A 24,324-nucleotide genomic window follows, 5' to 3' on the forward strand; every position below is an offset into this window, starting at 1 on the left:
CAAGGTATTTGAGTTCAGAAATTGAACCTAGGACCTCTGGTTAAGTGCGACACTTGGCAGTGCCTTTACCCAATAGAAGAACAATTCAGTTTTTCAAAAATATTGCTATGTTCTCTCATGCAGGATATAGAAGCTGCAATTGAAGTTGAAAAGATCAGGTGATGCTACTCTGAGACTGCCGTACCTTCCTCCACAATTTGTTGTAAACACGGGTTCATTCTTTCTTCAGCACTGCAACTTTCAGAACACTTGTGTTCTATCTATCTACATGGTATCCCGTTCACGTCTGTCCCATCTTGTAGTGCATTCTTGGTGCCTGCCTTTTTTTTTCTGACCTAGCTGCCTGAGTACACTGAGGAGTCTCCGATAAACTTTGACATAAGTGCACACAATCTAGTGAACCTGCACCATGATGTTCTTAGATTTGAATCATCCTATGTTCCTAAAATGACATCCTCCCATCAATGGTGGTGCTATAGCGCCTCTGTTTTATGTCTCCCAGTTCCTCAGCCTGTACGACAGAGAAACTCCTGAGCTCCAAACATCAATTTCTCTGCTTCCCAAATTGTGTACCTTTTGCTATTATAAATAATATGATATCAAAAATATTATATCAAAATAAAGACAGAATATGTGACTTTAAAATGGAAACTGACTTGTGTCTGCGTGCCCTGGTCCAATTATCTCGCGCCCTCTGACCTTGTTTCACTTGAAGACGACACTCAGCTCTTGATTCCCCTTGACCAACACCCTGGGAGATCATCTAGTACTTTCTGGTTTTCTGCTTAGGACTTTAGGATTATTTTGTCTTCCCTGGCGGAAAGAAACTAATTTGGACGATTGAACCTGCATTTCACTTGAGCAAGAAAACACCAACCCACATTTATCCACAGGGCAATTGGGGAAATGACAGTGTGGGTCTGATAGGGACGGGTATCAGTCAGAAGCTTTGTGGGTATGGAACAAAGGAACAGAGTAGGCCATTCAGCCCTTGGAGCCTGTCCCGCCATTCAATAAGATTGTGGCCGACCTGGACCCGAGCTCCATTTACCTGCCTTGGCTACATATCCCTTCATACCCTTGGCTAGCAAAAATCTATCGATCTCAGATTTAAAATTATTAATTGAGTTAGCATCTACTGCTTTTTGTGGGAGAGAGTTCCACACTTCTACCACCCTTTGCGTGAAGAAGTGTTTCCTGACTTCTCTCCTAAATGGCCTGACTCTGATTTTAAGGTTATGTCCCGAGTGGAAAAGTTTCTCTCCATCTACCCTATTAACTCCTTTCAAAATCCTAAAAGCCTCAATCAGATCACCCCTTAACCATCGATATTCCAGGGAATACAAGCCTAATTTATGTAATCCCTTCTCATAAATTTACCCTTGGAGTCTGGTATATGACTGAGGTATAGTTCCCACTATGAAAGAGATGTACAGTTTTAAGGGTTTATTGGTGATTCAGTGATTGTTGCAAGGTCATGACCAGACACCAAGGAATGATTTCACAGCCCTGCCCTATCATGTAGACCTTTCCTTTTTAAAAAAAACTATAGCATTCATTTCTTGAAATGCAATTTTATACAGATTTTACAGATGGGAACTTCCTGTTGGATAATTTTTTTGCTGTTGTTAAGTAGGTTGAAGGATGTGTTTCCCTGCAGCTTTGAATGGTAAACTCCTGATCAGAACCGGAGTTTAAATCCCAGCCATGACTAAAGTTCGAATTTGATCCTTCTATTCAATCAGCCTTGTCTGTCCTTGGCTGTTTGAGAGGACTTTTTAGCAGCCAACTGGACTGTCTGAAGAGCAAGAAATCCGACACCGCCCTACCAACAAACTTCTATTCAGCGATTATGGAGCTGAGTTAACATTTACTGAGAATCTATAATACAGACCATGTCATCCTCATCAATCAAGGAGGAGTTAATGTGACAACAGTAGGAACTGCCTGCGGGGGGGGGGGGTGGGGGGGGGGTGGGGTGGGGGTGGGCGAGCTGTGGTGGGGGTGCGGGGCGGGGTGGGGGTTGGGGGCGGGGGGGGTGGGGTGGAGTGGGGGTCTGGGGCGGGGGGGGGCGGGTAAAGGGAAAGTAAGAATGCACCGTAAATGCAGGATTGGCTCCTTCTCCATAAGACCACCTCAAAGTGGCAACAGTTGGGGAAATATGTGAAAAGTTCTGATCCTCTTTCAGAGTAAACTCTGTGCCATTTTATGTACTGCAAAATTTAGCAAACCAGCTGAGGATACATAGAATGAGGCCATTCAGCCCATCGAGTCTGTACCAGCACTTTGAAAGCTAACCATTTGGTCCCACTCCCCTGCTCCTAGTAGCCCTGTAAATTTTCCCCCTTCAAATATTTATCTAATATCCTCTTGAAAGTTATTATTGAATCTGCTTCCACCGCCCTTTCAGGCAGTGCACTCCAAATCATTACAACTCGCTGCGTACATTTTTTTTCCTCGTATCGCCTCTGGTTCTTTTGCCAATTAAATCTGTGTCCTCCAGTTACCGATCCTTCAGCCACCGGAAACAGTTTCTCCTTATTTACTTCATCAAAACTCTTCATGATTTTGAACACCTCTATAAATCTCCTCTTAACCTTCTCTGCTCTAAAGAGAACAACCCCAGTTTTTCCAGTCTCTCCACATAACTGAAGTCCCTCATCCCTGGTACCATTCCAGTAAGTCTCTTCTGCACTGTCTCAAAGGCATTGACATCCTTCCTAAAATGTGGTGCCCAGAATTTAGCACATTACTCCAGCTAAGGCCTGACCAGTGCTTTATTAAGGTTTAGCATAACTTCCTTGTTTTTGTACTCCATGCCTCTATTTATAAAGCTAAGGATCCTGTATGCCTTTTTAACAGCCTTCTCAACTTGTCCTGCCGCCATCAAACATTTGTGTGTGTGCACACCCAGGTCTTTCTGTTCCTGCACTCCTTTTAGAATTGTACCATTTAGTTTATATTGCCTGTCCTCATTCTTCCTACCAAAAAGAATCACTTCACACTTCCCTGCGTTAAATTTCATCTGCCATGTGTCTGCCCATTTCACCAGTCTGTCTATGTCCTCCTGAAGTCTGTTACTATCCTCCTCATTGTTTACCACATTTCCGAGTTTTGTGTCATTTGCAAACTTTGAAATTATATCCTCTATACCCAAGTCCAGGTCATTAATATATATCAAAAAGAGCAGTGGTCCCAACGCCAGCCTCTGGGGAACACCACTGCACACTTCCCTCCAGTCTGAAAAACAACCATTAACCACTACCCTCTGCTTTCTGTCCCTTAGCCAACTACATATGCACGCAGCCATTGCCCATAGGCTTCAGTTTTGCTAACCAGGATCAAATTAGAGAGTCCGTACTTTGCCATACTCTACTCTTAGTGCATTGTGTTGAAGTTTGCAACCTGGAATTTATTTTGCAATCATCTTGGAATTATTCTAATATTGGAATTTAAATGGCTTTAATAGTTTTTTTTATTTATCGCTTTGGCAGTTATGATTGATTTCCTCAATTCCTCACTTTTCACATTTTCCAACGTTGTTCATAGTTATGGTTGTAAAAATGTCACAAATCCATTTGCATATAAACTCCCGGCAGTGCCTGCCAACAGCTCCACTTGCTGTGACAGTAACAAGTCTGATCCGGAGCTGGGGCAATATTTTCAAGTTAATCCTGCTGGAGGAAATTAAACAGGAATAAAAATTTATATGTGGCACAGGCAACAAACCAGTTTGGAAGGTGCACTGATCATTGCTTTCAATCTGCTTTGGGATTCAGCCTCACCAAAGCTGGGTTGTTCCTCACTCATCTTCCCTCCCCCCTGCCCCCAAACCAAAATTCCTAGCCCAAAGTTTGGCAATGAACACTAAGCTTGATTAACAGCCCAGAAATAGATAGCTGCAGCACTGCAACAACATGCTGACCTCTTTCTAACCAATCCCTTCAGATAAATCACACTGAAAAGTTCAAGCTATGTATAATTCTGTAATAATGCCCTTTTTGTAGGTGCCATGTGCAGGGTGTTACTCTCTTTATTATTTCTTTAAGGTGCCCCTGGTCCCAGTAAAACAGATAGACACCGAGGTAACATATTTCTGTCGGAGGAATGTTGAAGGCTTTGGGACTGGAAGAGGATGTGTGGAGGTGAGTCTGTGAAAGAGAAATTGCACATCCTCCATGCCCCACAGAAACACGCGTTCCCTCCCCGGGTCTAAAATATTGTACACCCTGTTGCTCGCGGGTCAGTAGCTGTCCAAGCCATTTGTGCATTGTTCAGGAGGCACAGATTGATGGGGAAAAACAGACCAAAAGCTCTGGACTTCCCAAAAGTGTCAGTGAGTGGTTAAAGCCACGCAGACCAGGAAGGCCCTAGCTTTGACCCTGGTCGGTGCAGATTTAGATGATCTCAGTCCGGGGCAGGGAATAACAAGCCTTCACGCTCTTGGGAAAATTAATCAAGATTCCCGCTCCAGATTGTTTTCCAGATACCCCTGTCTAAAGCTCAGGTGACCTCAGAACCAGACTAAACTGGAATGCAAGCCACAGTTGTGTAGCCTCTCACTCTGGGCTCCCATGAATGGCCACTTGGACAAGGTACTGCCTGTGTTCCTAGTGTTCAGAGACGTGTACTCCAGCAACAAACCAATGCCTTCAGCAGAGATGGGCGGGACGGGGGGGGGTGGGTGGATAAACTTGCATGAAAACCCTCTCTTTTAAGTCATAACCCCCACTGGTAGCATTCTTTTAAATTATTGTAATTGTCCTTGGGTTCTGAAACATTGCACTCATAAGATACAGTACACTGTGCTAAGTCACACTGTAGCTAATTGTTTCTTCCTTAAAATATATTTTGAAGTTATGATGCTACTTAAGCACGACATAACCACTCCATGCCATCCTAGGAGAGTCCAGTGGTCTTGGGATTCATGCTGACTTTAGATTCCGAGGCAAAAGATTGCTGATTCTCAACCTGGCATTTAGGAGCAACACCAAGCTAAAGCAGGTCACTGGGAGGAAAGGAATCTGACCCACCGGGAGCTGCATTCTGACAGGCATCTGTGCAAGCCATGTGGACCTGACCATTCAGCCCTCCCATCCAATCACGTGCCCCCACTCTCTGTCAAATTGTGATTGTGAAAATTCTCTAATGAATAAAGGACCAAATTATACTGAAATTAATTTTACGGTGCTCAGAAAATTCTGTATCACAAAATTTAATTTTGATGAAATGACCGTGAACCTGTTGAACACTGGTGCAATTCGTAACCTTTTTTGTGTCCCAATCTTTTCCCTTCTCTCCGGAGGGGGTTGACTTATCCTTGTGTACAGTTCTACAGGGGCCTGCAGCACTTCGACCCAGTGGCTACTTTTTGTCTGAGCTTCTAGGCAGGCTATTAAACAGTGGGGAATGTGGAGATGTCTCACCCAAGCCTGATCTGGTCTTCATCTCGTATGTTCCTATGTTCATCTCACTTGTACAAATATGATTACCAGTAGTCACTGGATAAGAGATCAGGGGTGGGAAGGCTGGTTGATTTTCCTGCTCTGTACCCAGGGGGCACCTTGGCTAATTGCAACGTTGCTCCCACAGGCCAGCTGAGATTGGCTAATTCAGCACAGTTTCGGGAGCTCCCCTACCGGATCCGTACAGCTCAGTAACACCAAGCGATATCTTTACTCATTTCAGCCACGGAGGGAGTTCTGTGCAGAACCTGATTCTGTTGAGTTTCTATTATGGACAAACTACGTACACTGCATTAATCAGCGGAGGGTCAGCAAGGTTATGTTTGATCAGAATTTTGACACCTCGACCCAGTGATGCAGTTTCTTTCCAAATCAGAAGTGTACACAAGTTCTGAACACAGACAAGCCAATGTTCTGAACACAGCTGTGTTGAAACAGCTCAGATTAATTTTCAGAAACCATTAACACGGGAGAGTTCACAAGAACCAGACGTTCATCTGGTTTTTAACACCGAAGTTGTTAGCGCATCCATTTACACACTGCTGTTAGTATGTCACTCACTGCAGCTGAATACAAACTGCACACATGCCACTTAGTAATTCCTTCACATCACTCACCCAAAATAAGGCTTCTACAAGTTTGACTGTCTCTCCCACCTTGGCAGCTGTGCCCGTTTACAGATCACTGTGGGACAGTTCCCACACCTGAAAAGGTTGTGCACACACTGAAAAGCATCAGGATATATCGGTGCACCAAGTTTTTTTTTGTATTGATTACAACGTAAAGACAAGCTTTGAAACAACTGATGTTTCACTGTGTTGGGGCACCAATGCTCAGCAATGAAGTGACCAGTTGTATTTCTGCGTACTGCCAGGTTACTAAGCTCATCTCCCCTGCTGTGGCACTTTCTCACAGGGGAGGGACAGTCCGGATAGTTCTTCCAAGGCCACAATCCTGTGCCTCCAAGTGGCCAGTTCAGGCCAGGTCACTTGTCCACTCTGAGCTGCTGGATATGCACTGCCAACGGAGACAGGGACGAAATTATTGTATAATAGCACAATATTGGTGTCAATGTACTGTCATACATAGAACTGTAGAAATTCTTCACCATTTTGGGTCCCCAGGACTTGAAGAAGGAGTCGATGATAAAAGATAAAAAAGTAAGTGATTAACTCATTTACGACCACTTTGAACTATTGAAGCTTTATTTCTGAAATATTGTCAAATAAGAAAGGAATAAATATTGACTGGCAGTTCTTATCTCCCTGTCCTTCGACAGTCTTTTGATACCCAAGTTTGGTATCACTGAACCAATACTCCCTGACTTACTTTGTCTTCACTGTTGCGTTTTTCAGCCTCAGTGATGTCTGGCCCTTCACTGAGGTTTCTTCATTTTTTTTTTAAAAAAGGTGAGATGGTGCACTGTTACACTGTGGCACAGATAATTAAGACATCCATTCAAAGCAGGATTCCCATTTCGGCTTTGTTTTTTGTGAGAATGAGCAGAGGTCACCCCACACACTGCTTGAGGTCTCATCATTGTTGCTTTTGAACCGACTACGAGCATCTGGAAGAAAGCAGTGCAGGGGCAATACATTCTGATTCTCTCTTTCTCCCGCCCCCACACACACCACAAACTGGCCCCTCACAATGGCATAGCCGAGATTCACAACCCTCTGGGCAACTGCAGCACAAACCTCTGCCTTGCTGCACCCTGATGCCACCTGCTGGTGCTCCATGGCACAGCCTACAGTGCACATTAACTGAACCAGAAAGACATTGCTGTGAGAACTTTTTGTGTGTTCTGCACAAAACTTTCACAGAAGGCAGTAAATGCAGAAGCTGAAAGATGCAACAATCTCATCATGAGGGAAATCCCCCTGTACTTGACACACTGGATGAGCTGTGACTGTTGGTGGCATTTCACCGATCTGCTTAGCTCAGTGGCTGGGATTGTACTCCCTCTCTACCTTGCGCAAGCTGGTCATTTTAAAAGGTGGCAGATGCCCAGTGTCCAGTTCTCCCAGCATTTATTGAATGGACCTTTCAATAAGGTCCCGCACAGGAGGTTGGTGAACAAAGTTAGAGCACATGGAATTAGGGGTAATAGCCTGACATGGATTGAGAATTGGTTAACAGATAGAAAACAGAGAGTAGGAGTAAACGGGTATTTTTAGGTTGGTAGACTGTGACTAGTGGGGTACCGCAGGGATCGGTGCTTGGGCCCCAGCTATTCACAATCTATATCAATGATTTGGATGAAGGGACCAAATGTAATATTTCCAAGTCTGCTGATGACACAAAACCGGGTGGGAATGTGAATTGTGAGGAAGATGCAAAGAGGCTTCAAGGGGATAGAGACAGGCTAAGTGAGTGGGCAAGAACATGGCAGATGGAATATAATGTGGAAAAATGTGAAGTTATCCACTTTGGTAGGTAAAACAGAAATCCAGAGTATTTTTTAAGTGGTAAGAGATTGGGAAATGTTGATATTCAAAGGGACCTGGGTGTCCTTGTACATGAGTCACTGAAAGCTAACATGCAGGTGCAGCAAGCAATTAGGAAGGCAAATGGTATGTTGGCCTTTATTACAAGAGGATTTGAGTACAGGAGTAAAGATGTCTTACTGCAATTCTACAGGGCCCTGGTGAGACCGCACTTGGAGTGTCTCCTTACCTAAATTTTGGTAAGGAGACACTAAAAAAGGATATACTTGTCATCGAGGGAGTGCAACGAAGGTTCACCAGACTGATTCCTGGGATGGTGGGATTGTCGTATGAGGAGAGATTGAGTAGACTAGGCCTGTATTCACTTGAGTTTAGAAGAATGAGAGGTGATCTCATTGAAACATACAAAATTCTTACAGGGCTCGACAGTGTAGATGCAAGGAGGATGTTTCCCCTGGCTGGGGAGTCTAGAACCAGGGGTCACAGTCTCAGAATAAGGGGTCGGCTATTTAGGACTGGGATGAGAAGAAATTTCTTCACTTAGAGGGTGGTGAATCTTTGGAATTCCCCACCCCAGAGGGCTGTGGAAGCTCAGTCATTGAGTACATTCAAAACAGAGATCGATAGATTTCTAGATATTAAAGGCATCAAGGGATATGGGGATGGTGCAAGAAAATGGCATTGAGGTCGAAGATCAGCCATGATCTGATTGAATGGCGGAGCAGGCTCGAGGGGCCGGATGGCCTACTCCTGCTCCTATTTCTTATATTCATATGGAGCAGCAGTAACCAAATTAACCTTTCCACTTTGCGAATTGCTTTTCGCTTAACTTCACATTGCCACATTCACTCGTTTTGTTCAGAATGTAAATGCTGTGACAAGTCAGCTGCATCTCTTCCTAGATTCCAGGCACCTGGTCAAAAGGGGAAAGGAAAAAAACATCAATTTCCATAGACAAAAGGCCAGTTAAGTCTTTCATTCTATCATCAGACCATCTAGTACCCATTAGTGTCTATAAACCTCAATATTACAAACTTGAAGAGGGGTGCACCCTCCCCCAATTTTGTTCCCCCTTTCTTGTAAAGGCATTGACTCTTGCTGGGGTACAGTTCTATGAAATCCAATTTCCCTTCAGTAGCCACACTTCAGGTATGAGGCTACATGATGAATGTTCGGGACATCACAAGTGAGTCCGATTGCGCCCTCCCCCAGCGTCTGCACATTATGCAGGAGTCACCGGATTGGGAATCAGAAGTTGAATCAGCTCATTTTTTCCCCCCACCCCCGCCTCCTTTGCCTCAGGCTGCTAAGGCCGATTATTGCCCCATGATTCTTGCCCTGGCTTGAGATTCGTTAAGTCAGCAGACCATGGAGTGAAGTTGAGAGCTTTTGGTCTGTATGGCTCTGTCTACATTGGTTGGTGCCTTTATCTACTTAGCCAGCGTTTGCAAACTGCAGCCTGTGATCCATGTATGGCTCTTCTGAGCTCTGGTTTTCCATCCTTCAAAGCCCGGTCAACTGGTTTGCCCTATTTCAATTTTGTGAGCCTGGAGGTTTGGTGAGGGCTATTTTAAGCATTACTGCTTCGTTATTGAAAATTCTTAAATCGGAACAGCAACATCTGTTGGTATCAGTAAGTTGAGATATATGCAAATTAATGAGAACATAAATTTAAACTTGATTTTTGCCCCACCTCCCCATAGCCCCCAGAGTGTGCCCCCAGAGTGTGCCTCCAATGCAGAACTGCAATCTGACTAAATTATTGGAAAGAAGTTAAAAACGCAATGCATTTTACTGCAGCCTTTCTTCCTTTCCTTCCTACGCCCCACACGCTTGGCATCACCGAATTGTTGCAACTTCGATTTAGCTCATCGTCTTAACCATGGTGGTATCTGGAACTATGCGTTTCAGTCCTTCACCCAGCTTTCTGAAGAAAAAAAATTAATTTCTGGACAGCCAGTTTGCAACCGGAGTCTGGAGTAAATCCTATATGTCCTACCACTGGTTTCGAGACCAATTTGCTGCAGCACTATTACTGCTTCTGTGTCTCCATTGTGTCTGATTACGCCTCCTTTTCTACCTTAAAGGTGCTATACGAATGCAAGCTGTTGTTCTGGTTATAGCTGCAGTGCAGAGAGATCCACTGCACACAATGACACCCAGTACCGAGTGTGTGCCAGGGCGTCACACTCGCCCACAGACTCCAGCCTACACAGGACTATCAGCGCCCTGGGGGCATTAAAACAAAAGCAAAATGGTGCGGATGCTGGAAATCTGAAAAAGAAACAGAAAACGCTGTAAAACGCTCAGCGTGGTGAGGCAGCATCTGCGGAGAGAGAAACAGAATTTACGTTTCAGGTCGATGACCTTTGATCTGAACTGAATTTTATTAAAGATGCTGGAGGTGGTGGGGAGTTATATTTTGGCCTGTGGAAGGGTCAGTCATTGAGAGCAACATTCAGCCACCCATTTCACAGTATAGCCTTATTGTGAGCTCTGCCCCTGAAGTTTCGGAGTGGGTTTGCAGCCGTTGTTGCTCCTGACCCCATATTCAGGGCTGAGGTCAAATTCAAAGACCTTTTTAACCTCACGAAAATAGCATCTTACAGTCAAATTGTGATGCCAGCTTATAGTCTAGGAGGGGTGAGACCTACAGTATTCCCTGCTCACCAACATTTTGGCACCTTTCCCTCAACTAGTGGAAATCCCAACTTTCCCCACCCCCCATGTCTTTGGTTCTCAGTAGCAAAAGACTAGTAGACCACACTTGCGTATTGGTTAACAGTTGTGTCGTATACCCTGCAATGGACTATGGGAATTTGTGCCAAGGCCGACTTAAGAGCTGTCGTGCCCCCGAGCCTCCAGGGGTCAGGGTCAGTGCCCCTCCTCACCTCCAGGGGTCAGGGTCAGTGACCCTCCTCACCTCCAGGGGTCAGGGTCAGTGACCCTCCACACCTCCAGGGGGTCAGGGTCAGTGTCCCTCCTCACCTCCAGGGGGTCAGGGTCAGGGTCAGTGTCCCTCCTCACCTCCAGGGGTCAGGGTCAGTGTCCCTCCTCACCTCCAGGGGTCAGGGTCAGGGTCAGTGTCCCTCCTCACCTCCAGGGGTCAGGGTCAGTGTCCCTCCTCACCTCCAGGGGTCAGGGTCAGTGTCCCTCCTCACCTCCAGGGGTCAGGGTCAGTGTCCCTCCACACCTCCAGGGGGTCAGGGTCAGTGTCCCTCCACACCTCCAGGGGTCAGGGTCAGTGTCCCTCCTCACCTCCAGGGGGTCAGGGTCAGTGTCCCTCCTCACCTCCAGGGGGTCAGGGTCAGTGTCCCTCCACACCTCCAGGGGGTCATGGTCAGTGTCCCTCCACACCTCCAGGGGTCAGGGTCAGTGTCCCTCCTCACCTCCAGGGGGTCAGGGTCAGTGTCCCTCCTCACCTCCAGGGGGTCAGGGTCAGTGTCCCTCCTCACCTCCAGGGGTCAGGGACAGTGTCCCTCCTCACCTCCAGGGGTCAGGGTCAGTGTCCCTCCTCACCTCCAGGGGTCAGGGTCAGTGTCCCTCTTCACCTCCAGGGGTCAGGGTCAGTGTCCCTCCTCACCTCCAGGGGTCAGGGTCAGTGTCCCTCCTCACCTCCAGGGGTCAGGGTCAGTGTCCCTCCTCACCTCCAGGGGTCAGGGTCAGTGTCCCTCCTCACCTCCAGGGGGTCAGGGTCAGTGTCCCTCCTCACCTCCAGGGGGTCAGGGTCAGTGTCCCTCCTCACCTCCAGGGGGTCAGGGTCAGTGTCCCTCCTCACCTCCAGGGGGTCAGGGTCAGTGTCCCTCCTCACCTCCAGGGGTCAGGGTCAGTGTCCCTCCTCACCTCCAGGGGTCAGGGTCAGTGTCCCTCCTCACCTCCAGGGGTCAGGGTCAGTGTCCCTCCTCACCTCCAGGGGTCAGGGTCAGTGTCCCTCCTCACCTCCAGGGGGTCAGGGTCAGTGTCCCTCCTCACCTCCAGGGGTCAGGGTCAGTGTCCCTCCTCACCTCCAGGGGGTCAGGGTCAGTGTCCCTCCTCACCTCCAGGGGTCAGGGTCAGTGTCCTCCTCACCTCCAGGGGGTCAGGGTCAGTGTCCCTCCTCACCTCCAGGGGGTCAGGGTCAGTGTCCCTCCTCACCTCCAGGGGTCAGGGTCAGTGTCCTCCTCACCTCCAGGGGGTCAGGGTCAGTGTCCTCCTCACCTCCAGGGGGTCAGGGTCAGTGTCCCTCCTCACCTCCAGGGGGTCAGGGTCAGTGTCCCTCCTCACCTCCAGGGGGTCAGGGTCAGTGTCCCTCCTCACCTCCAGGGGTCAGGGTCAGTGTCCCTCCTCACCTCCAGGGGTCAGGGTCAGTGTCCCTCCACACCTCCAGGGGGCAGTGTCACCTACAGTGTATTTGAAATACAGGCAGGTTATATTTTCCATCTCGATGAATACCTGCTGGTAACAGAGCTTATTATTTTGTCACATACTTACTGAGAGGTTGATTCTTCCTTTTTTTTCAGATCTTCCAACTTACTGCTTCTGGGCCCCGAGGGTGGATGAGGGGGACCTGCCAGTGTAACTCAGTAATCAGTGGGAAAAGCATTACATACTAGTTCCTCTGCCCCTGTGACAAAGTAGCTGAGATAAGGAACCCGTTGTGTGCAGAATTGTGAGTTTAAAACTGGCATACTCCGGGTACATCACATTGCAGAGCTGGAGCGCGAGCCAGCACACTGCTGTTTCGGTATCTGGGCTATTTTCCTCGTCTTCCCAAACCTCCCAATTCATGGAAATTATTGTCCTCCCATATTGTCCCACGATTCCTTTGTACATCCTCATTGTTGCTCTCTCACCTAAACTGCTTCTCTTCCCCCGGGACGATCCACTTCACTCCCATTCCCTGTTCCTTGCATCGCTCTTTCTCATCTTGCACCTTGTGCTCTCTCTCCAACCTGTGCCTTACTCTCTCCATTTTACTTTCTGTACCTCTTGGCTTTACCACATGATCGTCCCCTCCCTGTAAAGTCTTTTTCTCCCTCCCCCCTGCCCTGCACCGCTCCGCACACATCTGCAGTAAGCCGCAGGATGTTCAATGTGTTATGTCAGGGAGCAGCAGGATCGTATCGCTCACCGTCAGCCCATTGCCCACGTCACACTTTTACCCTCAGCTGCCCACATTGATTGCAGTGTAATACCTGTGAATTTTACATTGTTTTATTCATGTTCTTATTCCTCCATCACCACACTGGAGAAGAGTGATGGGAAGGTTTGCCTCTCAGTGCATGAGCTCAGTGCTGTGATGTTCTCCAGTTGAGCAAAACTGGAACCAGTTGTTGAATTACTGAATACTGATCTGTACGATTGTAGTTCTAAATTACTGCAATTATGTTATTCTAATACTTTTTCCATCTGTGCTTAGTAACAATTCTTTGGACTGACCCTTACCAAGGGTTTTGGTCTATCATTTGTTCGTAACAAATGTTCCCGTTCCTGGTTTCACTCAGCTACCCTGACTGGAAAGTGTGGATATCGAGTGAGGATAGGACTCGCTGTGATTACCCCCATGATCAACACATGTAGAATGACCACTTCAGCCTTGAGCCGACTTGGCTCTGCTTAAACCCCTCCCGCCTTGATAACTGTCTCTCGCCTTTCAAAGGCTTCCTCAAAATCTGCCTCTTTGACTTATGCTTTCAGCAACTTCTCCTAGCCTGTTTGGTGTCCATTTTAACCGCTGCAAAGTGCTTTGTTACAGTTTTAGCAGGCTGTTGTTGAGAAAGGTGTTGGGGAGCAACTTTCACTGCAGACTGGGGTTGCCAACCCTCCAGGATTGCCCTGGAATCTCCAGGAACTGAAGATTAATCTCCTGGACACTGCTGAGAGCAACACTTGGGTGAAAAAAAATCATTGGGGCAATTAACACTTTCATTTATTGGTTATAAAAATATTGGCCACAGGAGAAAAGGCTGTTTTACTGGGCGGGGCAGTTGGAGATGGCAGGTGATGTGATGTTACCCCCAACCAGAGTTGGTATCCCCATTGCAGATCTGTATCCCAGCAAGAAATTGCCCTCTGGGGCACAGGAGACTGACAAACTCATCTCCTGCTGCCTCAGAGGCCAGCTCATGGTCACAGCACCCTCTGCTGAAATGCACGTGGTTTTGGTATCAATCATTCAGCTTCCGGGAACAAAAAGCAAAATACTGCGGGTGCTGGAAATCTGAAATTTTTTTTTTAAAAACAGAAAATGCTGGAAAAGCTCAGCAAGTCAGGCGGCATTCGTGGAGAAAGAAACAGAGTTAACGTTTCAGGTCAAAGATCTTTGGTCACAACTGGAAGATGTTAAAGTTTTTAAAAACAAGTGCATGGCGGGGGCGGAAAGGGAGCAAAGAACGAAAGGGATGGGCTGTGCTGGGTGGGAGAGATTAAATGCAACAAGGACGATAGTGCAAGGCAATGGGGGAGGGTGGGAATGGGACTCTCCCTCTCCCCACAGATGCTGAGCTTTTTGCAGCATTTTCTGTTTTTAATTCAGGTTCCGGGGCTCCCCTTTGCTGCCCCCCGCAATTGCCTTTTTATATTTTATTTTTAAATGCGCTTCCTGTAATAAACAATTAGATGGACAAAATGGAGCGGAAATCGGTCTGCTGCCTGCAATTATTAATTTTGTTGCTGCTGTTTCAAGAGTCGGCCAGGTTGACCTCCCGGCGGCGGCGCGTGGGTCCTCCCGTGCGGTGCACAGCAACTTTGGGGAGGGGGGCGGGTCCCGCCTGTGAGTGACAGCGCGGGCAGCCAATCGGCGAGGCGCTGGGTGACTGGTTGCTCCAATGGGAGGGGGGAGGTGGTAGCAGGTTGGGTTGCACTGCCTGGCGAGGTGGTGGCTGGAGCCCGGGAGCCCGGATCCAGGGAAGGTGAGTGACAGCTGAGAGGGGAAGGCGGCGGGGGGGGGGGTTTGCACCAGGGTCGCAAGGCTGCAAACCTCCGACCTGGAGCCCCCACCCTCCCCCCACGGCCAGGTCAGGGGCGCATTGCACCTCCTGGATTAATACAGCCCCGTAGGGAGGAGGCCACCCGGCCCATCGTGCGTGTGCCAGCTCTTTGAAAGAGCTTTTCTGTTTAGCCCCTGCTCTTTCCCCACGGCCCTGCACATTGCACCTCCCTTCATTACAGGAGAATCCAGTGCATATTTCGGAGAGGTAATTTCCTGTATGTTCCACATTGGAACATTAAAAGGAGTCGCTAGTTGCGAAAATAGTGGCACTATATATTGTCTATAAAAGTTCTGGGTGCAGTTTCTTGGTTTAAAAAAGTGGGGGAAGCATTTTCTGTCCAGTGCTTTTATTTATTGTTTTTTTTTCCTGCTTTTTTTTTAGTGGAGCCCTGATCAGTTGCCCTTGCTGTGTGTGCACCATGCTGACTGTGAGGAGACCAGCCGTTCTATTCAACTCCGTCCGGTCGAAGCCTTTCAGTGGCCTGTATTCTTACTGCTTGCGGTCCGCTTGCTCTTCGAGCCAGGCTCTGGGTTGGTGTGAGGCCAAGCAGCTGGGCGCATGGAAGAAGGTGGGCAGTGCCCTGCGGTGGGCACTGGGCTTCCTGCGACAAGGCTGTAACTTGGGCGGCAGCACAGGAGGCGTGGCCGGTGGGGGTAAAAGGAAGAAGATGGTGTCGATCCTGGCGAGTCATTGCAGCTACGTGACCGGACAGAGGCTGAGGAGGGCCCAGCAGATCGGGCAGCTGTACAGTAACCTCTACTCCGAGCGGTCACGACGGAGCCTGTTCACCAACCTGTGGCGGAAATTTCGGAGCCGGCACTCGGGCTCTGGGAAACTGGTGGCAGCTTTCGTCGCGGTCTTCATGTGGGATGACGAGAGGATCCGGGACGAGGAGCTGCAAAGGTAGGTGTCCCCTGCATTGGTCCAGTAATGTCAGAGAGAGAGAAAGGAAACTTGCAAATGCTGAAAATCTGAAATAAGCATAAAATACACAGCAAGCCTGACTGCATCTGAAAGAGGAAGGGCCAGTTAATGGTCAGAAGGAGTTCTGATGAAGGATCCCAGAACATTCACTTGTCCTTTTCTTGTTCAGAATGATTCCGGGGCTTAGAGGGTTAAATTATCAGGACAGGTTGCATCGTTTAGGCTTGTATTGCCTTGAGTATAGAAGATCGAGGGATTATCTGATCGAGGTGTTTAAAATGTTAAAAGGATTCGATAGGGTCGACACAGGAAAGCTATTTCCTCTGGTGGGGGAATCCAGTACAAGAGGGCATAATCTTAAAATTAGTGTTAGGCCATCCAGGACCAAAATCAGGAAGCACTTTTTCCACACAAAAGGGTGGTAGAAATCTGGAACTCCCTCCCCACTGCAAACAAAGGCTGGGGACAATTGGAACTTTCAAGACTGAGAGCGATAGATTTTTGTTGGGTAAGAGCATTGAGGGATTTGAAGCAACGGCAGGTCAATGGAGTTAGGACACAGGTCAGCCATGATCTAGTTGAATGGCAGAGCAGGCTCAAGGGACTGAATGTCCTGTTCCTATGTTCTGATGCTGTCCAACCGACTGCGCATTTGCTGCATTTTCTGGAACCCGTCCGAGTTTGTTTATTACAAGAGTAATTCCACTCGTGTGCGTGTTTATAAAACCAGTCACTTCAGATTGTTTGCTGATTGGAGTCATGGGGTGATTAATCTCAGTTTGAGATTACTACACGCTAAAATAAGTAGCTGAAGTTATCAACACATCTGCAGTGGCAGCCGTGCTGTTGGCTACTGGCTGTAAATCAACTGTCTCTTATTCTTGTGAAATACCCCACTCAACCCCTTCACAGCACTGGGATAGATGCATGTGAGTGAAACTGAAGGAAGGCTGCCTTGTGTGCTAGGTCAGTCACAGAGCCAGTTAACACACACATCGATGAAGCAGTAACTGCAGCCAAAGTGGTCCCCCCCGTTACCAGCAGTGTTTGTTTCTGCAGAAAGCATCCCCGTGTTCATTAGATTGACCAATTGGACAAGCGTAGTTTTAAAAAGCTGACTGAAATAAAGATGCAGTTTTTTTCTGATGATGCCATTCGTAACCATTAGCTGTGTTGGGTGCCTCCCAGTGTTGTTCCTTATCATTATCCTGTGCTATGTGGACCTGCGTTCCTCTGGTTTTGGCTCATAATGTCCTAGTGTCCTGTAGCGGATGTTTCAGAACTGGAACTTGGGCTCCAAGTCCCTCCAAAGACAAGGTCCAGATAAAGCCCTGGCTGGAGGAGGTTGTGTATGGAAAGCAGCTCAGACTGTTCTGTGCCTTGGCTGCAGGAGGGGGGCAGGGGAGAGGGGGCATGGGGAGGGGGCAGGAAGCTGCAGGAAAGGAGGATAAAACTCAACATGAAAAGGAACTGAAATTGGCTAATTTGTGTGTCTGCAGGACAGGACTGATCAGTAATTCTGCCCTCAGTTTGCTGGACATAATTTTTTTCTGTAGTGGTATTACCTTCTCACCAGGGGTGCAATCTTGTCAGTGTGCAGACTGTGCCAGTGTGGACCCCCCTGAACCTGGAGCCTGACACTTGTTCCCAGGCAGCAGCTGACTGGATGGGCTCAAATCTCACTCATTCCTGCTGATCTATATCCAGCTCTGGAAAGGAGGAGTGAATACTAGATATGGACAACGAGTCACTGAGCAGCTGAACTGAGTCCAGAAGCGTCTGTCCCCAACACGGTAAACTGGTTATTCTCCGATGCAGCGAAGGAGATTAGTTAAACTTATATCTTTTTTAAAAATTTTCAACCTGTACAGTCAGCATGGATTTGTTCAGGGGAGGTCGTGTCTGACTAACTTGATTGAATTTTTTGAGGAAGTAACAAGGAGGGTCGATGAGAGTAGTGCATTTGATGTAGTCTGCATGGATTTTAGAAAGGCTTTTGACAAGGTCCCACGTGGCAGACTGGTCAGAAAAGTAAAAGCCCATGGGATCCAAGGGAAAGTGTCAAGTTGGATCCAAAATTGGCTCAGTGGCAGGAAGCAAAGGGTAATGGTCGGGTGTTTTTGTGACTGGAAGGCTGTTTCCAGTGGGGTGCTGCAGGGCTCAGTACTCGGTCCCTTGCTTTTTGTGGTATATATCAATGATTTAGACTTAAATGTAGGGGGCATGATTAAGAAGCTTGCAGATGATACAAAAATTGGCCGTGTGGTTGATAGTGAGGAGGAAAGCTGTAGACTGCAGGAAGATATCAATGGACTGGTCAGGTGGGCAGAAAAATGGCAAATGGAATTCAATCCAGAGAAGTGCGAGGTAATGCATTTGAGGAGGGCAAACAAGACAAGGAGTACACAATAAATGGGAGGATACTGAGAGGTGTAGAGGAACAGAGGGACCTTGGAGTGCATGTCCACAGATCCCTGAAGGTGGCAGGACAGGTAGTGATAAGGTGATTAAAAAGGCATACGGGATACTTTCCTTTATTTGCCGAGGCAAAGAATAAAAGAGCAGGGATGTTATGCTAGAACTGTATAAAACATTGGTTCGGCCACAGCTTGAGTATTGCGTACAATTCTGGTCACCACATTACAGGAATGATGTGATTGCACTCGAGAGGGCACAGAGGAGATTTACGAGGATTTTGCCAGGACTGGAGAATTTTAGCTGTGAGGAAAGATTGGATAGGCTGGGGATGTTTTCTTTTGAACAGAGGAGGCTGAGGGGAGATTTAATTGAGGTGTATGAAATTATGAGGGGCCTAGATAGAGTGGATAGGAAGGAACTATTTCCTTTAGCAGAGAGGTTAATAACCCGGGGGCATAGATTTAAAGTAATTGGTAGAAGGATTAGAGGGGAGTTGAGGAGAATTTTTTTTTAACTCAGAGGTGGTGGGGTCTGGAACTCATTGCCTGAAAGGATGGTACAGGCTGAAATCCTCATCACATTTAAAAAGTATCTGGATATGCACCTGAAGTGCCGTAACCTACAAGGCTACAGACCAAGAGCAGGGAAGTGGGATTAGGCTGGACAGCTTTTTTTCTGCCGGCACAGACACTATGGACCGAATGGCCTCCTTCTGCTCCGCAAATTTCTATGATATACTCATGAGGAATGAGAGATACATCAGTTATAAGTTCAAAACAGAAAAAGCTGACTGCTCCATTAATTTTAATAAATCATGAGGTGAACTTTGAAAAGACTCAGACTGAAAATAGAAACACAATATTAGCATTGGTGTGTGCTGTTCGTTGATAAAGAGCGTGGAAGAATTGAGATTGCTCTGGAGGTGAGGGGCCAGGCAGGTTGGAGTGAGGCTGGAGGTGAGGGGCCAGGCAGGTTGGAGTGAGGCTGGAGGTGAGGGGCCAGGCACCATGGAGTGAGGCTGGAGGTGAGGGGCCAGGCTGCATGGAGTGAGGCTGGAGGTGAGGGGCCAGGCACCATGGAGTGAGGCTGGAGGTGAGGGGCCAGGCACCATGGAGTGAGGCTGGAGGTGAGGGGCCAGGCACCATGGAGTGAGGCTGGAGGTGAGGGGCCAGGCACCATGGAGTGATGCTGGAGGTGAGGGGCCAGGCACCATGGAGTGAGGCTGGAGGTGAGGGGCCAGGCACCATGGAGTGAGGCTGGAGGTGAGGGGCCAGGCACCATGGAGTGAGGCTGGAGGTGAGGGGCCAGGCACCATGGAGTGAGGCTGGAGGTGAGGGGCCAGGCAGGTTGGAGTGAGGCTGGAGGTGAGGGGCCAGGCAGGTTGGAATGAGGCTGGAGGTGAGGGGCCAGGCAGGTTGGAGTGAGGCTGGAGGTGAGGGGCCAGGCACCATGGAGTGAGGCTGGAGGTGAGGGGCCAGGCAGGTTGGAGTGAGGCTGGAGGTGAGGGGCCAGGCAGGTTGGAGTGAGGCTGGAGGTGAGGGGCCAGGCACCATGGAGTGAGGCTGGAGGTGAGGGGCCAGGCAGGTTTGAGTGAGGCTGGAGGTGAGGGGCCAGGCAGGTTGGAGTGAGGCTGGAGGTGAGGGGCCAGGCACCATGGAGTGAGGCTGGAGGTGAGGGACCAGGCAGCATGGAGTGAGGCTGGAGGTGAGGGGCCAGGCAGGTTGGAGTGGGGCTGGAGGTGAGGGACCAGGCAGCATGGAGTAATGCTGGAGTGAGGGGCCAGGCACCATGGAGTGAAGCTGAAGGTGAGGTTGGAGTGATGCTAGAGGTGAGGGGCCAGGCAGGTTGGAGTGAGGCAGGAGGTGAGGGGCCCGGCAGGTTGGAGTGAGGTTAGAGGTGAGGGGCCAGGCAGGTTGGAGTGAGGTTAGAGGTGAGGGGCCAGGCACCATGGAGTGGGAAGGTCCTTGGTTTTATTCCCCAGTCTTTGCTGATTTATCTGATCTCAGATGGGGAAGCAGTTGGGGTGCTACAATTGGCCTCAGTTCCCCTGGGCTAGGTTTGGGAAAAATCAACTGGGGTTCCTGCATGTGATCGTTATCCAGTGACACCCCCCTCCCCCCCGCCCCCCCCCAAGTTGAAAAGTTCCCAGGTGTGGCCATTGGGTGAGGAGAGATAGTGCTTGACAGCCTCCCACGGTTGAATAGCCTGCTGACATCACTGGTGCGCACCTGAAGAGTGGTGTTTTGCGTTCGGTTTCAGTTCAGCATGACGGGAGAACTCACGGTACGCCAGCAGGAGTCGGAGAAGAGAGGAGAAAATGTTAGTGTTCTTTCCTTTTTAAGCAGAGGTTGACCTGTGGTTTGGAAGCTGTGGGGAGATTCAGCCAACAAAAGCCAACACTGATCAAAATCCTCACCTCGGATGTGATGGATGTTTGGCTTTGAGAGAAGTGCGAATTGTTTGTCAGAGGGATGGCAGAGCCAGTTGCGAGGCCGAGTCCTGACGCAGAATCGAGCTAATCCTCCACTCAAGTGGACTATAAACAGCCCAAGGACAGAATGGAACAGTTGCCAAGAAATCACTGGAATAAAATGTCAGCTCCTTCCTGAGGGGCACAGGTAGGATGAGGACAGGTTCGGTTGCGATGCCTGCTGAAGTCTAATAGCTGCCAACACTCGCTGTGCCAGGTCACACATGAAAACTGTCCATCTGGGCGAGGTGTCAGAAGGAACCCATCGTCTGTGTATCCCAGCGCAAATCACTGCCCTCGGGAAAGGGGGCAAATATAATTCTAAATTTGAGTCAGCTCCCTGACAACTCGGCAAGTTAATTGAGTTAATTGCGACTAAACCACAGAAACGAGCAGGATCCCAGGTCTGATGCCCCATCTGTGCTGATCTCATTTGGTTTGCTACAGTTGGCCTTTGTGCACCTCATTTCAGGAGGGGCAGAACGGGCATGGATTTCCCCCCCCCCCCCCCCCATCACTATCCAGCACTCCCTGGTTGAAGCCAGGCTGAGCCATGCAGTTACCACTCAAAAGGCTTTTTTAAAAAAAAACACACAACCTCGTGCCAAATCATTTTCAATTTTGGTTTCTGTTCCTCTTTTTTTTAAAAAGAAGCCCATAATATTGAAAGAATTGTTGAAAATGGTAAACGTCCAGTTTGCTGACAGCTCACTCGTGGCCACTTGAGTGAGGTACCGCAGGCTTGCCAGCCCCTCTACCTTAGCACCTTCAGGAGAGACGGGGAGGCATGTGAAAAAATCCTCAGCAGTTTGGTCCTTCAGAAAGTTTGCACAACATCCATTCTTCAGCCAGCCCTGCTTTCCTCCCGTGAAGCTCCCTCCGTTGTGTGAATTGTCCATCCATCTCCAACAACAAAAGGGGGAGGAATGCGGGTGGAAGACGAGAGTGGGCTGGGGTTGGTGAGCGAGGGCCGATGCTGAAGACCAATTTGTTGCTCAATTGCCACTTGATGATTTATTACCTGACGCAGGTGCATTAACGATTTCAAAAACCTGGAGGACCCGACGGCCGAGGAACACAGGAGCAGGGAGCGGGTGGCGTGCGACCGACATCTCAAGCAGGAGAGCGCATGGGAGCTAGTGATGGACAGGCCGAGCTTCCGGCTGTGGCGCAGGCCCATCCCGGGTACTCACCTCTACCAGTACCGAGGTAAGACGAGTGCCGGCAGCTCAAACCTTTCCCGAGGCCTCGTACCTGGGCGGAGAATTTCCTTGGAAGAGAGCTGCCTGTCGTGGTACTGACCGAAAGGTCCCGGTTTGCAAAACTGGTGTGTGTCGAGTTAACTGGTCTCGGCCAGGGCAGCTGTTGGCCTCAGTGTCCGAGGGGTAGGGATGGAGGTGGGGGAGGTGCGGAAATCAGCCAGGGTTTCCACTCCTGATCGCTATCCTTGACTCCTGCTGGCACGTGGATGTGGGTGACATCCGGATCGGGCTCAGCTGGACTTGACTGCCCTCCACAGTTGAATAGCTTCCCAACAGTCATTGTTCCGGTTGGCATCTGAAGAATGGCCACGAGGACATGGTACTGGAGGATGGTCAGTGGCGATTCAGATAAAACCCAGCAGGAGCCTCCACCTGTACTGTAATTTCTATGATTTTAAAAGGATATGGGAAAGGGCAGGGTAATGGGATTATTAGAGTCGACAGGTACAGTTGACAAGCTAGCAGCAGCACAGGTTGGATGGGCCACTGACTTCCTTTCCCAAGTGACGCTCTGATTCAGTGGCCTCAGAAAAAGGTGGGGTAGAAAATTGGGGCCAAGGAATGTTTCATGATGCAGTCTTCTGTGGCGTGCCTTACTGAGGGTGTTCATTCCTTTTCCTTCTCCCACAGTTTTCGGAACGTACACTGATGTTACCCCCCGGCAGTTCTTCAATGTGCAGGTACCTTTGGAATCAAATGGGAACGGAGTTTAGTTCAAGCACATTTTGGGTAATCCTGTGTATGAGTGAGGGATGGTTACGTCCCTCTGTATTTATGTAGTGCCGTATCACGTCACTCAGTTATGTCTCAAAAGCGCTTCACGTACAATGAATGATTTTGAAATAGTCATTGTTATTTAAAGTAGATGGAAAGGGGACTCATTTCCACCACCCCCCCCCCCCTGCCATTCTGATCCTTTTACCACCAGATTGGCAGAGTTTGAGAATGCTGATCTCAAGGTTTTGAGTCCAAGTGTGACAAGGCCACTTTTACCTTGTAGAAATCCAGTTAACTCCAGAGGTGCGGGACTCCCTCTTTCAGCTGCTTTGCATGGTGTAGACAAACCCAGGCTCCATTGGTAACGGCCGTTATTCCCCCTCGCTCTCCGTGGCACTGATTGCCATCCTAACCTATCCCAATGTTGCCAGCACATGTCCTGCAACGGCTTCCCTTCCCTTCCTGTGCCACCACAGGAGTGTGCCTCTTGGCTGACTCCTATTCCCCATTTACCTTTGGTGACCTGTACCCGTAAGCGGGGGTGACGGGGGGGAGAAACAGCTTTCTTTAGGCTCCTGATACCCAGCTTCACCTCTCCCACAGCTGTCACCGGGCTGTCAGCCATCAAATTGTGGATAAGCCAGGATTTCTTGCAGCTTAACATGGGCAAGACTGAAGCCATTCTCTTGGCTCCTGCCAAAAGCTCTGTGCCCTCGCTCCCATCCCATCCCCCGGCCTGTATGCCTGCTCGGCTTCAGCTTGATGGTACTTGGTCTCGGTGTCCTGCTCCGCAATGGCCATTGTGCAGGACCTATCTGGTGCTGTTGGTGGGTGGGTGGAAGACCTGTGGTCCATTCCCAGGGATGCCCCTCCTGCTGCTGTTAATAAATGTACAGCCAGTTAATGCAGAAGGAAGCCGCTCTCTGCCATGAAATCTTACTGACGCCTCTCCGTGCAGCTCGACACCGAATACAGGAAGAAGTGGGATGAGCTGGTCATTAAGCTGGAAGTGATCGAGCGGGATGAGTTCTCGGGGTCGGAGATAGTTCACTGGGTCACACATTTCCCGGTAAGCTTAGCCTTCGTTCGTTTGTGTCTTGCAACGTGTGCGCGTGTCGGTTTCTTCTGCTGGTTCGCACTTGACTACCTTTTTGCCCAGTCCAAAACTGGACGGGGGGGCGTTTCCAAACTACTGCACATAATGGTCAGATCAACGGGCGCACAAAACGGGTCGGGTCACGTGTGCAAACAGGGACTTTGAATGCAGTGTTGGAAGAATAGGCTCTTGCTCTTGTTCATGATCAAAATGACCAGACAGCATCTGCTCGAAACCCGACCGTCCAGCGAAAGCCGCTGGTCTAGTCAGACTTGACCATTTATGGCTTTTCCAAGTCAGCACCAAAACTTCTGCGATTGGTTGATGAACAATCAATCCTGAGGTTGGTCGGTCCCCTCCATACCTAACGTACGTGTCTCACTTGGTGCTGCTCTTTTATAAAGACGGCAACATTATACCATGTGAAACGCAACGTATTATTCTGCTAAAGGTGGGTGTGTAGCAGACATTTCAGCCTGGGGTTATCCAACGAGCCTCACTTTAAAATAAGTGAGTTGCTGCCAGTGTTACGATAACAGTGGTCAGAAAACGCA

The 24,324-nt window shown here is 48.9% G+C and overlaps 1 protein-coding gene across 7 annotated transcripts in view; it reads left to right on the forward strand.

Moving 5' to 3' along the window:
* Window positions 1–24,324, forward strand: part of stard7 (StAR related lipid transfer domain containing 7) — a 40,137-nt gene that overhangs the window by 6,539 nt on the left and 9,274 nt on the right. For 4 of the 7 annotated variants that reach the window (XM_068001323.1, XM_068001326.1, XM_068001324.1 and 1 more), the window contains exons 2-6: window positions 4,050–4,145; window positions 15,265–15,786; window positions 21,726–21,904; window positions 22,588–22,637; window positions 23,633–23,743. In XM_068001323.1, the coding sequence (XP_067857424.1) occupies window positions 4,108–4,145; window positions 15,265–15,786; window positions 21,726–21,904; window positions 22,588–22,637; window positions 23,633–23,743 (900 nt within the window). In that variant the 5' untranslated portion in view covers window positions 4,050–4,107. The other 3 variants (XM_068001329.1, XM_068001327.1, XM_068001328.1) reach the window with 3 other exon arrangements.

The sequence above is a fragment of the Heptranchias perlo genome, chromosome 20 (assembly GCF_035084215.1).
Source record: "Heptranchias perlo isolate sHepPer1 chromosome 20, sHepPer1.hap1, whole genome shotgun sequence".
Taxonomy (NCBI): domain Eukaryota; kingdom Metazoa; phylum Chordata; class Chondrichthyes; order Hexanchiformes; family Hexanchidae; genus Heptranchias; species Heptranchias perlo.